A 15623-nucleotide genomic window follows, 5' to 3' on the forward strand; every position below is an offset into this window, starting at 1 on the left:
TTTCATCCTCAAACAACCCTATGAGACATCATTACGGCCACGAGGCACCGGAGGCTCAGACAGGTGGAGCCACGTGCCCAAGGCCCACGCTGGCTTGGCACAGTGAGCCGTGCAGCCTTCTGGGTCACGTTCTCAGCCCAGTCCTGCCTCCCCCCCACCTCCTGGGAGCTCCGAACGCTCCGAGCAGACTTGCATCTGAGCCTCTGCTGCTGAGGAAAGGCACTAGACAGGGGGCTGGGCCTCGGAGCGGCCAATCCTGGGTTCAGATCCCGCCTGGCATGGACAAGCTTCTTCATCCTGCCCCAGGAGCATGCAGGCGCTGAGCAATGGGATGGGCGTCAGGTGTGCACTGGGCACGCGGCAAGGGTGCAGTGGGGATGGGCCCGGAGGTTCTCTGATCTGCTGCCCACAGGGCAGAGGCTTCTGTGGTCACCTTTCAAAAGACGCCTCTTACACGCTCTGGACCTCTCCAGCATGAGCTGTCTGCCCCGGGAGTCGACGCTCGGTGCTAATTACACGGCGGGCAGCGCGGTGGTGGGTGAGCGCGGGGCTTGGGGTCGGCCCGCCGGAGAGACCACATAAAAATGGCCCCACAGCCACAGACTCTCCGCCTGGAGAGCCCACAGCCGCTTGAAAGGCCTCAGCGGGGATGGGTGGGCACAACTGACAGATACTGACAAATTACAGGCACAGGAGCCCAGCCCTTCACTGACCAGCCCGGCGTCGCCCCTTCTCCAGGGACTTTGCTCAGATCACAGGCCTGAAGCCCAGGGGATTCTGACCCGTCAAAAGCTGGGGCTCAGCCAGGAAGCCCCCACACCCCGTATGTTTAACCTAATGGGCAGCAAGTTAAACACCTGCACAGGTGCCTCCATTTCCCCATCCGTGAAATGGGAACAACTGCCCTATCCCATCGGGTCATCATGCAGAATAAATAAAATAACCATGTGAAGTGTCTAGGATGGGGCCGACCCAAGTGAAATACTATGGAAGTGTCAGCTGTTGTCATGCCTACTGATCTGTACTCTCTGGGGAACGTGCTGCCCACCGTAGGTGCCAAATGACAGCTGGGTGGAAGGAGGGCTCCTCCTGCCCGCAAGCGAGGGATCAAGTGCAGGGTATCTGAGCGGAAGAGCCCAGCCCCCTGGCCCATCTGCCTCTCTTTGGGACCAGTGACACCCTAGAGCCCAGAGACAGGAAGTGATGTGCTCAAGGACACACAGCAAAGCAGTGTGAAGAACCCGGGTTCATCCCGATCCCTCCACCTCTGCTCCATGGTGACCTTCTCTAGAAGACCGTTTCTACTCTGCTCTCCCTCCTCAAGTTTATTTCAACTCTGCAGCCATCAAGGAAGCCTTGCCTGACCTCAACCCGAGGAAGCTGCCTCTGTCAGAGCCAGATCCACCGGTGGGTGGGTGTCACACAGAGAAAGATTCTGGCTTAAGCCCCCAAAAATAACTTCCTGGGAGTCACAGCTCTCCAGATAGGATGTAAGAAGCTGCTGGAGATCAGGTGGTGAGCACCCTGTCACTGGCAGTGTGCAAGCAAAGACAGGTAACCAGTGTGGCATGGGCTGTTTTGAAATAACATGTGATGTGGCACCTTGCGTGGGTTCCAGTGTCTGATCAACCCTTGATCAACATTTATCTTATCTCCGACTGTTGGAAATAGTGTCCTGTCCCTCTGGGCATTCAGCCAGAGGTCAGGCGACCACTTGGCAGGAGGCTCTAGGGTCACTGAACTCTCTGTGCCAAGCACAGGACTCCATCCCTAGCAGGCAGGTGCTCCAAGTGTTTGTTGACCAACTGAATGACCGCTTGGTCATTCATGACCAGCCAAGCTCACCTTGAGGTGCCCCAGGTGCATGCGGGCCCGCTCACACATGTGCAGGAAGTACTTGACATTGCTCTCGTCCATGATGATGTACACGGCCACCTTCCTCTTGAAGCCGGCCTCCAGCAGGTCCTTGAAGATGTCCACGTCAGTGAACATGTCCATGACCACGGCGATCACCTGCGAGCAGGAAGAGACCGGGGCTGTTGGGCAGCGCGGCGGTGGGGACAGGTGCCTCGGCAGGACACTCAGCCCTCCCACGCCCACCACCCTCTCTGGGCGCCCCGCTCGCCCTGCCCCCCACGGCCTCGGGGCTGGGACTGGACTCTCTGGAGCAGCGGCATACAGAGGAGAAGCACAGTCAACGTGCCCGCCGTTTCCGTAACACGAGACTGCAGAGAACAAAGCCTGTGTATCCTGGCCGGGGAGGCAGGTGCAGGGAAGACAGAACACCTTGGAGTCGGGGGCTGCAGCCTGAGGTTTGGAGCGTGTCAGGGCCAGTCCCCAGAGCAGCCTTCCTTGTGGGTGTCAGGGCTCAGCACGGGGGCGCCCTGTTTTGGTCCCTTCCTGGGCTGCATTCCCGAGCCAGAACAGCAGCCTACACCATCGCCCTCCGCCTGCCACCCTGGGACGCCGAGATGAACCCGATGTATCAACAGCCAGGAAGGCAGCATCTGGCACAGCTGTTCTTGAGGTCACCCGTGCAGCTCGGGGCTGCTGTGGACTTTGGCAGGCTTTCTGCTGCCACCTCTCCTACCTGGCTGGACAGAGTCCAAACCAGCACGTGTGACATCTGTCCTCACAATGGCTGACCTCAAGCCTCCTGGACCGGGCTCAGGGTGAGACCCCAAGACGTCAGAGTGCATCTACCCCAAGCCCTAGCCCGACGTGGGCAGTGACACGCTCCAGGCCGGACAGGCAGGGGCACTGGCCTGAGTCAAAGCACAAGGAAGGAAGAAGCAACAGGGAAAGGACAGGGTGGTTGGGATGAGCTCCCCTGTGTGGTCAGCAGACGCTCGGGCCTGGTGGGGCTCGGTGACCATCTTTGGCCTTCTCTCTCGTCCCCCGTCCGTCCCTGTCCCAGCAGGCACTAAGGGGGAGCCCATGAGAATCAGGGCCTGATGCTGACAACCAACACAGACATCCAGCCCCTCCAATCCTTCAAGGCTGGCACCACTGCCCTGTCCAGGGTCTGAGAACCTTCTGGAAAAGCCTTACACAGAGAGGCCAGGGACTCGGCCATACAATGAACTGGGAACAGTCAGGCTAGAACGTACCCAGGCCCGCTAGGGAGCCAAGTTCACCCCCACCCCCACCATGAGAGTGGCCTGCCCGGCTCCCCTCACTGGGATCCGCAGGCACAGGGTGAAGGAGAGGCAGCCTGGGACCTGCTGGGGACGAGTCTGCACACTCCGGTGAGCTCACCCAGCTGGTCCCTGCAGGCCCATTTGGGCTCCGCCCTGCCCTGCCCTGCCCCGGACTCGATCTGTGTGACCCTGAGCAAGACGCCTAGCTTCTCTGGGCCCAGCTTTCCTTTGGCACAACGGGTGCAGTAGAGCTGTGGGACCAGCCAGGGCGCCATGGTGGCTGAGGCCCAGGATTCACTCCGTTCTCTGGGGGACAGCCGCTCGCTGGCTCTGAGTCTCTGAGGGGCTGTTTCGGGTCGGGCAGAGGGAGTTTGTACGGACTACGCAGGGGCTATAGGGTAAGCAGGGAGGAGCCAGTCGAGGCAGACGTTGGTACCAGTTGAGGAGGCGCTTTCTGACCCGAAGTTAGGCAAAGGGTATTGATAGAGAGTGAGTTCCCCGTCCCAGGCGATGTTTAAGGAAAGGCCAGAGATTGCTTGGCGAGGGGGTGGATGAGAGGGCAGATGAGACACGAGGGCAGCCGGGTGGGCTCACAACAGCCTTGGATCTCACCGGTGGAGCATGATGAGACCCTGAGGTGGCTGGGGTGGTGGCAGGGACTTCCTCGCCTGGGATCCCACAGCCCTAGAGCCAGCCCTGGGATCCCCTTGGATAAAGCCGCCCCTGGAAAGGGCAGAGCCAACCCATTTCTCCTCCGAGGCAGCCATCACCCCTCGTTTCCTTGTCTCCCCCACCAGATCGGTCAGGCCCGGTTCCAGGCCCTGCCTGCTGTGGCAGATGGGGACCTGCCCTGGGCCTGGGCTGGGGGACATGCCCCAGCAGGACCCACTCCACGTGTGTCCTTCCCCAGTCGCCCTCTAGCAGGTAGGGCACTTGATCCAGGGATCATCTGCTGTTGGGCTGGACCTGTTGGGGCCAGCCCCCCATGGTGCATCCCTTCCACAGGGTCCCCGGGCTGAGCGCCAGCTCTCCCCAAACACTGGGTTCAGTGCCAGGGGGCGGTCAAAGGAGGGCTTGTAACAGGTGCCAGCTGACGCCGGGAGCAGGGAGGGGTGCTTGGTGCCCCCTAGGCCCTGGGATGATGCTGGGGGAGGGGGCTTGGTGCTCCCCACGGAGGCCCCCACAGCTTGTCCAGTCAGAACCAGAGGCTTCCTGGAGGCCCTTGACTTCTGCATGCAGATCCCTATTCTGTGCATGGAAGAGCAGGGGCCAGAGACTCGAGACCAGAACCCGGGTCTCTCACCCCACCTAGCATGCCTTCTGCTTAAGAAAGTGAGAGCGGTCCCAGGCCCTCGCGCCGTGGGATGGTATAATGAGCCCCAATAACGGCTACCTCGTTCAATTCTCAAACATGCTGTGAGGCAGTGGTTGTTACTCCCGTTTTACAGATGAGGAAACTGAGGCACGGAGGGATTCACTCCCTTGCCTGATTATCTGTCTGGGTGGCTCAGCCTGCCCATAACACGGTGACCTCGTCAAGGGCAGAGCCCCCCGTTCAGATCCCTCGTGGAGGGAGCCTGGCTTAAGGCGGGCCTCAGGGAGCTTCTGTCAACAGAGAATGTGACCAAGTGGCTTGGGCCGCAGCAATGAGGGAAGCCAGGGACAAGCCACAGCTCCTCCCGGGCCCCGGGTTTCCGTATCTGCCACATGGGGGTGTCGGCCTGGCTCACTGCTGTGGTCTATCCAGCCCACAGTGTGGCTTGAGCGCAAAGCTGCTGGCCCCACCCAGAGGGCAACACCAGCCACCTCCTGCTGTCCCAGCTGAGACACACTCTGCAGAGGTCCTGGGCAAGGCCAGGGCCAAAGCCGGGGAGAAGATGGAGGGGGAGGCTGGAAGCTGGAGGTGACCCTGTGCCCTGCCCAGGTGTCCTGCCTGGCTTGTCTGGGCCAGCTGGAGCATCTCACGGTGCCCACCACTGCCCTGCCTCCAGCTCTGCACCAGCGGCACGGGACTCCCCGCCTCCCTGGGTCGACACCCAGTCTGCAACTCCTGGCACCCCCAGAGCTGTTTCTCAGATTCCCTGTGGCCACAGGAACCACTCTTGGAGCAGAAGTGTGCTCACGGGACCGGTGGGTAGAGTAGGTCTGTGGAAGCGCCGGGGGAGGAAGGGCAGGAGTGAGACGGCTAGGGGGTTCTGCACGCAACTGGAAAACCCGGAAAACTGGGGACCGTGGGCCCAGGCTCCGCAGCAGCATCTCTCCCCAGGGGCCCCTGACCCAGCTGACCCCTCCCTAAAACCCCGGGCCTGGAGCCACACACACTATTCTCCTTGCTGGGCCACCTTCCTTTTCTCTTCCACACGGACGACTCCTATCCATGGTCAAACCCCAACTTAAATACCGCTCCCAGCTCCTCTCTGCCATTTGAACGCAAATCGCTTGTGCACTTCTGGAAGTGCCACAGCAACCTGCTGAGTGGCAACCTGTCTTCTGAAGGCCTGGACTCTGAGACCCAAGTCAGAGGTTCCCAGAGCTCCCTGTAACACCTGCCCCGCCCTCCTCGGCCACGGAGATGCGTGGAGAAGGCTCAGAGAGAGCCAGCCGTGGTCTGTCCCTTCAAAGTGCTCAGAGCAGACAGGGGAGACAGAAGCAGCCCGCCCACCCTGGAGCCCAGACGCAGTCACAGCAAGGGTGCACAAGGACCCAAGTCCCTGGCCCTCGCTGGGTCTTGGGAAATATAGGCGGGTCTGTCAATTTAAGGCAGAGGGTGGCGGCATGGGAAGACGCATGGCCTTGGGCAAGAACCTTAGTGTCCTGGTGGGGGGTGGGGTGTGTGTGTGTGTGTGTGTGTGTGTGTGTGTGTGTGTGTGTGAATTAATGCGGGAACAGGGCAAGCTCAGAGCCTCCGCTGTCACTTTCCTGCCTCCTTGGCACACAAACCTGAGTCCTGACCCACCAGACCCACAGTGCACTCCGGGGTGGACAGGCCAGGCATCACCACTCGCCATCCCTACCTCCCTCCGAGCCAGCTGGAAGGCTGGTGCATGGCGGCAGCTCGCGGGAACAACACAGAGAATGCTGCAGACTGTTCTAAAGTTTGGAACGACGACTCTCTAGACCCTGGATTTGACTTCCACTTCAAGCCACGGCAGAGGAACAGAGCCCACACTGACCCTCCCGCCTTAACAATAAACAACAACACGACAAAAACCAGGCACAATCTGTGAAACCGTGGCCAACAGGACTGCAGCAAGCACAGTGACCCTTGAGAGAAGGGACATGAATGAGGTCAGCCCCAGGACCACCTCAGCTACCTCTGGGCTGCAGCAGAGCGGAGGGGGAGACCCTGGTGGGGTCCGGCAGTCTCCAGGAGTTGAGGAGACAAGGCGTGCCCGGAGCACAGCAGCTAGAATTTTCAGGATGGAGTACTGGAGGAGATGGGGCTGCAGAGAGTGAACACCAGACGCTACAGGGCCTCCCCTCGAGCCCTCAGCTGGTGGCCAAGTATCACATGCACAGAGGAAACCACGCAGGCTGGGACAAAACTGCTAGAAAAGAGCAGCTGGGACAGTCACCAGTGCTCACACAGGACCAGGAATCTTTTACGTCCCCACCTCAGCTAGACCACACACCCCTCTAAAACTCAGGGCCTGCAGGAGAGTCCTCAGAAGGATAGTACGTGAGCAGTGGGCAAATAAGGCCTAGACCAGAGGCCAACTAACATTTTCTGTAAAGGCCACATGGTAAATACTTCAGGCTTTGCAGGCCATATCGCTCTGACCCACTCAACTCTGCTATTACAGCATGAAAACAAACACAGACGGCACACTAGCAAATGTATGCATCTGTGTTTCATTATTTACAAGCAGGCAGCAGGCCAGAGGTGGTCCTTAGTCCAACTTCTGCCCTGGATTAAGTCTTCTCTAGTCCCACTTAATAAAGCGTAAAAAACACCAAACCAAGGGTGACTGGGTGGCTCAGTCGGTAGAGCATCCGACTCTTGATTTCAGCTCAGGTCCTGATCCCAGGGTTGTGGGATCAAGTCCGGCATCAAGCTCCATGGTGAGCGTGGAGCCTGCTTAAGATTCTCTTTCTCTCTCCCTCTGCCCCTCTCCCCTGCTCCCCTCCACCAACTGAATCTCAAGATGTAAAACGATTCAACATTTAAGATGAAAAATACACCGGATGAGATTAATAACAGATTAGACACCATAGAAGAAAAGATGAATGACCTTGAAGACACACAATAGGAACTATCCCAAATGACACATGGTAAGGAACTGAACAACCAGGATCGGCTCAGAGCATCAGCAGACTGGGAGTCCACCTAGTAGGTCCAGGAGGCATGTTACTGGAGTCTCAAAAGTGCTGAGGTGGAGAGGGGTGGGGAGGATAGAAGAACGTTTGAAAAATAGTGTCTATAGCATTTCAACATTTGATGAAAACTTACATCCAGAGTCGGGGAAGCTCAGTGAATTCCAGGCAGAAGAGACGTGAAGAAAACCTCACCGAGGCACATCATAATCACATCACTTGAAGTCCGTGATGAAGAGAAAATGTGTAAAGCAGACAGCGGGGGAAAAGACCATTACATGGTGAGGAACAAAGAAACGGAGGCTTCTCCACAGAATCATCGCAAGCCAGGGAACACCGGAGCAACACCTCTAAGGCACTAAATGCAAAGAACTCTTAACCTAGAATTCTCCACCCGGTGAAAAGAGCTTTCAAAACCAAAATTTTGAGACCCTTCAGACCTGCAAAGACTGGGAGGATTCATCTCGGGCAGACCTCCCCTGTAGTTATCACCACCCCCTTGTACACATGGAGGGGTTAAGGCTCCCTGTTGGAGCCACAGGCTCCTCCTCCCTCACTGGCAGGGCAATTACTTTGCTACCCCCCCCCCCCCAGAACCCCCCCCCCCCCCCCCTCCCCCCCCCCCCCCCCCTGGTGGTAGCAGGATTAAGGCGACACTGTCTGAAAGGCCTAGAAGGTTCTCCAGGCATTGAGGAGGACACCTGGAAGCCGCTGGCCCCACTGTGAGGGACTCTCCCCCTGACTTCTGGCATTCTCCAAACCAGTTTGCCCATCCTCTGGCTCCAAAGGCCTGTCGCCGAGGGCACAGCCTGGTCCTGCGGCCTGGCGGGGGAGTCTGTGTATGTCATAACACGTGCTGACCCAAGCCAGGGTCGGGATAACCAGGCCAGGTTTCTGACACTCATACAGGCGTCCCTTTTCCAGGGACTAAGTGGGGGCAGTGATGACCACTCCCATTGTCCAGAGAGAGGAATCCCCGTCCCAGAGCCACACAGTCGGCTGGTGGCAGAGACCTCCTGTTTAGGGCTCTTCCCCTGGTGGGGGATCCTGTGTACATTCTAGCTGTGACTCCACCCACCGCCCCCCAGAGCCCACTCTGGGTTCTGAAACAAATTCCTGACCATCAGCACTGCCCTGGGGCATTTGCCACTCCTTCCCTGGGTAGCCCATAGCCCAGCACTTCCATTCTCCAAGCCTTGGTTTCTCTTCTCGATAACACGGGGCGGGGAGGAGGGGGGATGGAATGGATAACCCGAGGTCTCTCCCCTCTGACATTCATCAGCCCTGGCACCTTCCCCACCCTCTGGATTATTAAAACAGAAGCCTCATTAAGGCCAATTAAAGGAGGCTGGGGCCTCCCGAGTGCCAAATGACTGCAGCGGACGGGGTCGAAGCACATACTATACTGGTCACACCCAGAGCCCTCTGTCCAGGGGCCCGGCCCAGCCCCATCCAGCCGCGTGGGCCCTGCCCTGAGTCTCCAGCCCTCCCCAGATAGACATCGGCCTCCTCACCAAGGCTCAGGAATGCTGCAGAGGAAAGGGCAGAGCATGGGGGAGGGCCAGGTGACCAGGGCTGCGCCCTGTGGATAAGACAGGCCCCTCCCCCTTCCCGTTGGCCCCAAGGGGCCCCAGAGTCCCGCGGTCACAGAGTCCAGCCAACCAGACCACCACGCAGTCATCAGAGCGTGGCACAAGCTGAGGATCTTCAAACTGGAAAATCTCGGACTCGTAAATTCAAAAGCCTGTAAAATCTCAGCTTCTCTGGGATCCAAGGGTGACAGATGCTGAGGTGTCCTTGAGCATCCTAATCCGCCAGGAAGACTGGCCTGGAAAGGACTTCCTTGCCTGAGGCCTCCGGGCCACCTGATGCCCACTCCCCTCTACTGGATCCCACCAAGCCCCTGCTTGAACTCCTCCAGGACGGGGAGCTCACCACTTCTCAACCCAGACTATTCCCTGAGAGAGGCTATCAGGCGAGAGGGAAGGAGGAAGCCCCAAGAGAACTGGTATTTATGAAACGCCAGCTCCATGCCAGACATTGCACCGAGGGCCTGACATAACCTCTTTTCCCATTTGAGTCCCAGCATGCTTTGAGACAGGTGCTGTCAGAGGGGGAAAGCAACTATCTTGGGACAGCATGGCGAGACAGCAGCAGAGGCCTGGGTGTGGGTCTGAGTGGTATGCAAGCCCATCTGCCCCCCCCCCCCCCGTGGCGTTTACCCTTGGAAGATCCCTAAGCCTGGAGATCATTCGGGAGCCACGAAGGAGGCTAGAGCAGCCCATGCAGACCAGCGCCTGCCAGGACGCAGGGCGTGGTCCCAGTGTGGAGGGGCGGCCCTGCCCCGCACCGAGCATCCTCGGATCACTCGATAGCTTGTGGGTGGCTCACTGTTACTGCCGCAAGACACGTGGCCAGTCCCCATTTTGCAGATGAAGAAACGGAGGCTCACGGTCACATAGCAAGGGGGTGGCCGAGCTGGAGAGGAGAGCCGGGGGCCCATGAGAGGACCGGCCCCTCTCTGCTGGCCCAGGGCGAGGACGGTTGGCCTCGAGGTGAGCCTGCCGAGCCGGGGGACCGGGGCTCTGTGGAGCCCCGCGCAGGCCCTGGCCCGCTCTGAGCGCCCTAACCTCAGCGTCCTCCTCTGCGACGCGAATAACTCGAATAACTCGGCAGGGGTTGTGGGAGGGAGCGCCGCCCCTGCCCCAGTGCTCCAAGAGGCTGGCCGGTGCCCTCCTTCCTGGCAGGGCTCCTCCTGGCTCTCCTCAAACTCTCAATTAAGATGCAAACGCCGTCGGGTAGGAAGCCTTGGGAGACACGGAGCTGACACCTGGAACGATGTTATCAGATGTTCCCCACCTGGCAGGTGAGGGCCCTGGGCCTGGGCTGGGAATTGCTGGAGCGGGCAGGAGACAACTCCCCGGATTCGCGGCGCGAGCCTGGGCCAGCCGTGCTCCGGCGGGGGCCCGCGAACAGCTGACCGGGCCGTCCCTGGGGCCCTCCCTCCTGCTCCAAAGGGACCCGCCGTGGCCTCAGCTGCCGGTAGCCCTGGTCTCCCCAGTCCTGTGTTGGTCATACTTGTGCCCCCACCCCCATCCCCGCTGGGGAGAGCACCGTGTCTGGGAGCCTGCTGGGGACAAGGAGCCTCGTGAAAGTGCTTTTACTGTCCTGAGTCAAGCTGGGGGCCAGCAGCAAGGCGCCAAAGCTCCCATCAGAGGCAGGGCTCAGAGACATCGGCCGTGATGCATTTTCTCCCGGGGAAAAGAGGCTCAGAGCCCACAGACCTGGGTGCTGGGTCCAGCTCCTCCCGCTGTTAGCTCTGTGAGCGAGATACCTGCCCTCTCTGAGCTCCACCAAGCCTCAGTTTCCTCATCTGCACTAAGGAGACAACACCTACTTTATGGTGTTGCCGGGAGGATTACAAGGGGGGTAAAGTGCCCGCTCAGCACCTGGCATATAGCTGGCATTTAATAAATGCCTCATTAAGCTGCTTTTATTCTCCTGGAGCCAAGCCGTGAGCCAAGACTTCGGCGTGTGAAGGCAGGGGGTTGACAGAAAAGATGTGGGGTTAATCAGGCATCGTGAGGTTGCCGTCTCCTCCTGCTGTGTAGCCCTAGGCAAGAAACTTAACTTCTCTGGGTCTCCGTTCCCAAGCCCTGGCCTGGCAGGCACGAGAAGTGGGTTCTAGTCCGACCTTCGAAACTCATTCTCCCTCGTGCTCCATCCGTCTTCTCACCTGTCCGTGATTCCCACCTGCCCCTGGGATCTTCCCTGGGCTGTCTGGGTCTGGTGAAGCGATCCTTCGGGGGGGCCCATGTCATGGAGGGGGGCACTCCCTCCTCAGCCCCCTCCCGGACCCAGCCCAGCCTCACCCCTCTCTCCGAGGCTGCAACAGAGAGAGACTGGGGCTCATCCCTCCTGGGCATGATACTACAGGCCTGGCCTCTGGTATGCAGTTGGAACCCCAAAGCAGGTTTTCCCCCAGGGAAATCACTGGTTCCCCAGGGGCCGGGGGGGAGCGGCAGGCAGATGGCCTTCCATCTCAGAGACTTGGAGCCCAACGGGGCTAGAAGAAAGCTCAGAGCACAGGCTGCCTGCTCAGGGCCACACAACCGGTAGAGTTAGACCCAAGACCCTCCGGTGTCTCGTCCCAGAGAAGTCCAGAATCGCAGGGCAACAGGGTGTCAGAGCTGAAGGGACCCCTGACAATCTTCAGTGTTACCCATTTTGCAGATGAAATGACTGAGGCTCGTCTAGGGTCGCACAGTGGCGGAGGCAGAGCAGGGACCCGATCCCAGCACTCTTGGCTCCTGGTACCGGTTCCATTCTAGTCTTTGGGGAAAGAGGGGGGTTCAGAAGTCTTGACGGAGACACACAGCCGCTCCCTGACGGCCAAGCCGGGGCGGGTTGAGCGTGTGCTGTGTCACTTCCCTGCCCCAGGGTCTGCCCGCCGTGAGGAGGTGGCGGGCTGGGCCGCCCTGAGTCAGCACCAGCCGCCCCGGCCCAGGTGCCCCGGCGGGCAGGGGGCGGGCAGTGTTCGGGCCCAGCGGCTGGACGGCAGGCTCCCCGTCCCAGGCCTGGGGAGGGGGAGTGTTCCCCGCGCATTGCTGCTGGGGGGGCGAGGAGAGGATGCGGGGGCGCAGGGGAAGAGGTGATTCATGGGGAGAGATAAGGCAGGGAGAGGTCCCCGTGGCGGCGGGCGGGCCAGGCAAAGCACCTCGTCAGCCCCCGTCAGCATCCGTCAGCGGCACAGCCCAGCGCCGGGGCCTGGGAAGCAGCCGGGGCAGGGCCGATGGGAGGATCGCAGGCAGCTTGGCTGAGCCGCCCCTCCCTGCCCTGCCTGTCGCTGTGCTCTGTCAGGCCAGGATGGGCAGGGGACCCGTCCTAGAGTCTGAGGACAACACAGGCCTGGTCCCCACCCCTCCACGCAAGAACTAGCTAGGTGACGCTGGCAGGGACTCAGCTGTCAGGCCTCAGTTTCTACATCTGAAAAATGGGCAGATAACACTACCTGAAATTATAAAGTGCCTCGCACTCAGAAAACAGTGGCTGTTATTATTGCCCGCCCACCCACACACCATGCTGGCCACGGGCCCCCTGGACAGAGTTGACAGGGAAGCAGCCAGGATGGAAAGCAGGGGCGTGGCTCACCCTGGTGCGGCGGGGTGTGAACAAATCCCGGTCCTCCATGCCTCAGTGCTCTCATCTGACAGATGAGCCTCTACTGCCTCAGACCCTCCTTCTGGGTCTGGAAGGCTCCTGCCGGCTGACAGCATGGGGCAGTCTCAGCAGGGGGGCCCCATTCTGAGGGGAACAGGGGGCAACGCCAGCCGATCAGGGGGCCGCGCCAACCGCAGTTACCACACAGACTGGGGTTCAAACCCGAGACAGATGTCCCCCCCCTCCCCCCCCCGGCCACATCCTCTTAAGCGACGCCAGTAACCTGGTACGGCCTTTGTGGGGAACAAAGTTTCGGGGGCCCATGGAACTGCATGGGGTGGCTGGGGCTTAGCCCCGGACACAGACACGTGGGGAGGGTGCGCCGGTGCCCAGCCTGGCCCCAGGCGCCCCTATCTGGCCCCCATCACTGGGCCAGGCCATCAGTCCTTCTGTCTGGGGGAGATTAGACTGGCCGGCTGTTCCCATGCCAAGCAGAGATCTGGTGTCTGCCTCCTTCCTACTCCTGGTGGGGTGGGGAGGCGAGGAGCAGAGGAGGGGGAACCCTGGCATAGCAGGTCAAGCCCCACCCAGGGCCTCCATCCTCCCATTTTTGAAAAAGGGGTCATGGGATCCCAACAGACCCTCCCAGGGGACTGGTTTGCAGGCCCTCGGGTCAGGCACCGCGTCAGCAGCACCCTCCATGGCAGGTGCGGGGCGGGTTATTCAGCCCAGGAACTATGAAGGCCCCTTCCCCCTCCCCCTTTCCCTCCTCTTCCTGAAACTCCTCCTCACCCGATTCCATCTTTACAACCGCCAAAGACTCAGCTTTGGTCCTAACCACCTCCAGCTGACATACCAGAAGAAACCCGAAGCCCCAAAGCTGCCTGGGATCAGGCCGAGAGCCAGGCTCCGAGACACGGGCTATCTGACTCTGCCAGCCCCCTCAGGGGACAGGGACTCCACCTTTCTAGAAATGTAACCCGTGGCCACCTTGTCAGCTCCTGACCCACTTCTGGGTTCCCTGCCCAAGAGCTCCCCCAGGCCCTGTCAGCCAGGATGGTCCCCAAAGCCAGCGTTCTGGGCTTGTGAGATCTGCTGCCCCGCTCTGGGCCCGGGGAAGGGTTAGACTCTGCTAGAAAGACCTCCGCGGACACACACATTGCTCATCACTCGCTGCTCTCTACTGAGCTCGGACCTGGCTTCAGAACCTTTCTCAACACTGTTCGCCACGCAGGCTTTGCCAATCATGTCAGGATGTGCTTGGAAACCGAGAATTCCTCTCAGTAAGGAGGCGCACCGGTTCCCGGCCTGGCCCTTCCGAGGATGTGTGTCAGTGCACCAGCTGAGAACGGCTACCCGCACCAGGGTACAGCACGGCTCGGCAGGGGGCCGAGAACAGGCAATGCCTGAGGTCCCTTCACTGGCAAAATGCACAGGCGGACACCCCTTCACTGAATTCACCCCGCTTCCACCCAGGGCCCACCCCCATCCCCTACATGCCAGCCTGGAAAGATTCTGCCATTGCAAAGCTCACACAGAGGCTCAGAGAGGGCGAGCAAGGCACTCTCCGTCACCCAGCACAGCCAGGAAAAAGGCACCTTTGAACTCGGACCTCCAGGCCAGCCTCAGATGGACTCAGGCTGTGTTCTAGTCTCCGGGCCTTCTCCAGCACTCCAGACTCTCTCCGCTACCCAGGAAAAAGCAACACCAGAGGGTTCACGGCGTGTGTGAGAGCGTCCTGCTTCTCAGGGGTGAATCAGAGCCATCCTGAGGGACAGTAAGTGAGAGAAAACCCGGAGATTTCTCCCGGCCCCACCCCATCACAGCACCTTCTTCTGGGGAACGTGCTTGCAGCGTCTGGGGAGATCAGAGCCCTCCCCCAACAATGCACAAAGGCCCTTTGAGATGGGGTAACCCACCATCTCCTGCCAGAGAACCTGGGTACCCTATCCCTCTGCAAAGAAACTGAGGAACCCCATGAGGGCAGGGGAGGAGGCAGCCAGGGAGGAAGCAAAGAGACCCACAAGAGAGAGACAGTGTTGCGGTCTCCGTATATGCTGGGGGCCGGACGCAGGCCCACTGAGCCAGCTTCCCTTCCGGGGACTCCCGCCCAGCAGCTGCCTCACCTTCTGGGCCTGGCTGATCATCTTTCGCACCACCTCTTTGATGTGGGCCTGCCCATCGATGGGGGGCTGCATGTAGACGCTGGCCCGGGTCACACCGCGGTAGGCAATGGTGTCGGGCCAGCCCAGGTCCAGCTGCGGGATGGATCGGTCGGACTTCTGGGGCCAGTACTCCAGAGAGGGCGGTGGCTCGGCCTCGGTGGGGGTCCCACCTGCCCTGCTGGCCTCCTCGCTGTCACCAACCCCATTGTCCTCGGGCCCCCGGGGCCACTTGGCACCCCTCGGGTCCTCCGAGCCCGGGTCGTACACCTCGATGGTCTCCAGGATGCGCTTGAGCTCCAGCTCCGAGAGGAAGTCACGGATGTTCTCGCGCTTCAGCACCTCGTAGAAGGCCTCGCGGCCGTGGGCCACCAGGGCCTCCAGGGCCAGCCGCTGCTCCTCGCTGTAGAAGAACTCGGGCTTGGACTCGCTGGAGCGCCAGTTGACGTGGTTGTCGTCCAGACACTGCACCTGAGAGAAGGCCATGGTGCCTCTGCCCCGACGCTTCTGCTGGGTGGGCGGGCGACACAGCACTCAGCAAGGTCGGGATCCTAATTCCCGCGCGACTGCGGCCCCGCGCGCTCTTGGGGCCTCACCGGCGTCTCAGCAACTCTGCCCATAGGGAACCTGCGAGGGAGTCCAAGAGAACGCGGAGGTCAGGTCAGAGTGCAGGCGGGGACTAGGGAGGGGCGACAGGGCGGGGGTGGGGCGGCAGTGGGAGAGACGGCGGGGCGCGACCCACGCCAGGGCGCGCTGCGCCTCTATCAGTGGGGGCCGGGGGGCACCCACATCCCAGAGGAATTCTGGAGCTGCCCAAAGTCCTGGGCAACTTCTGGGAGGAACTAGA

At 60.4% G+C, this 15623-nt stretch overlaps 1 protein-coding gene across 1 annotated transcript in view; it reads right to left on the reverse strand.

The window, feature by feature from the left end:
* Nucleotides 1-15398, reverse strand: part of FAM83G (family with sequence similarity 83 member G) — a 29798-nt gene extending 14400 nt beyond the window's left edge. The window contains exons 1-2 of the mRNA XM_049636888.1: nucleotides 14741-15398; nucleotides 1846-2013 (exon numbers count right to left, since the gene is read on the reverse strand). Of these exons, the coding sequence (XP_049492845.1) occupies nucleotides 1846-2013; nucleotides 14741-15262 (690 nt within the window). The 5' untranslated portion in view covers nucleotides 15263-15398. The remainder of the gene's footprint in view (nucleotides 1-1845; nucleotides 2014-14740) is intronic.
* Nucleotides 15399-15623: the final 225 nt, after the last annotated feature.

The sequence above is a fragment of the Panthera uncia genome, chromosome E1 (genome assembly GCF_023721935.1).
Source record: "Panthera uncia isolate 11264 chromosome E1, Puncia_PCG_1.0, whole genome shotgun sequence".
In the NCBI taxonomy this organism is placed as follows: Eukaryota; Metazoa; Chordata; class Mammalia; order Carnivora; family Felidae; genus Panthera; species Panthera uncia.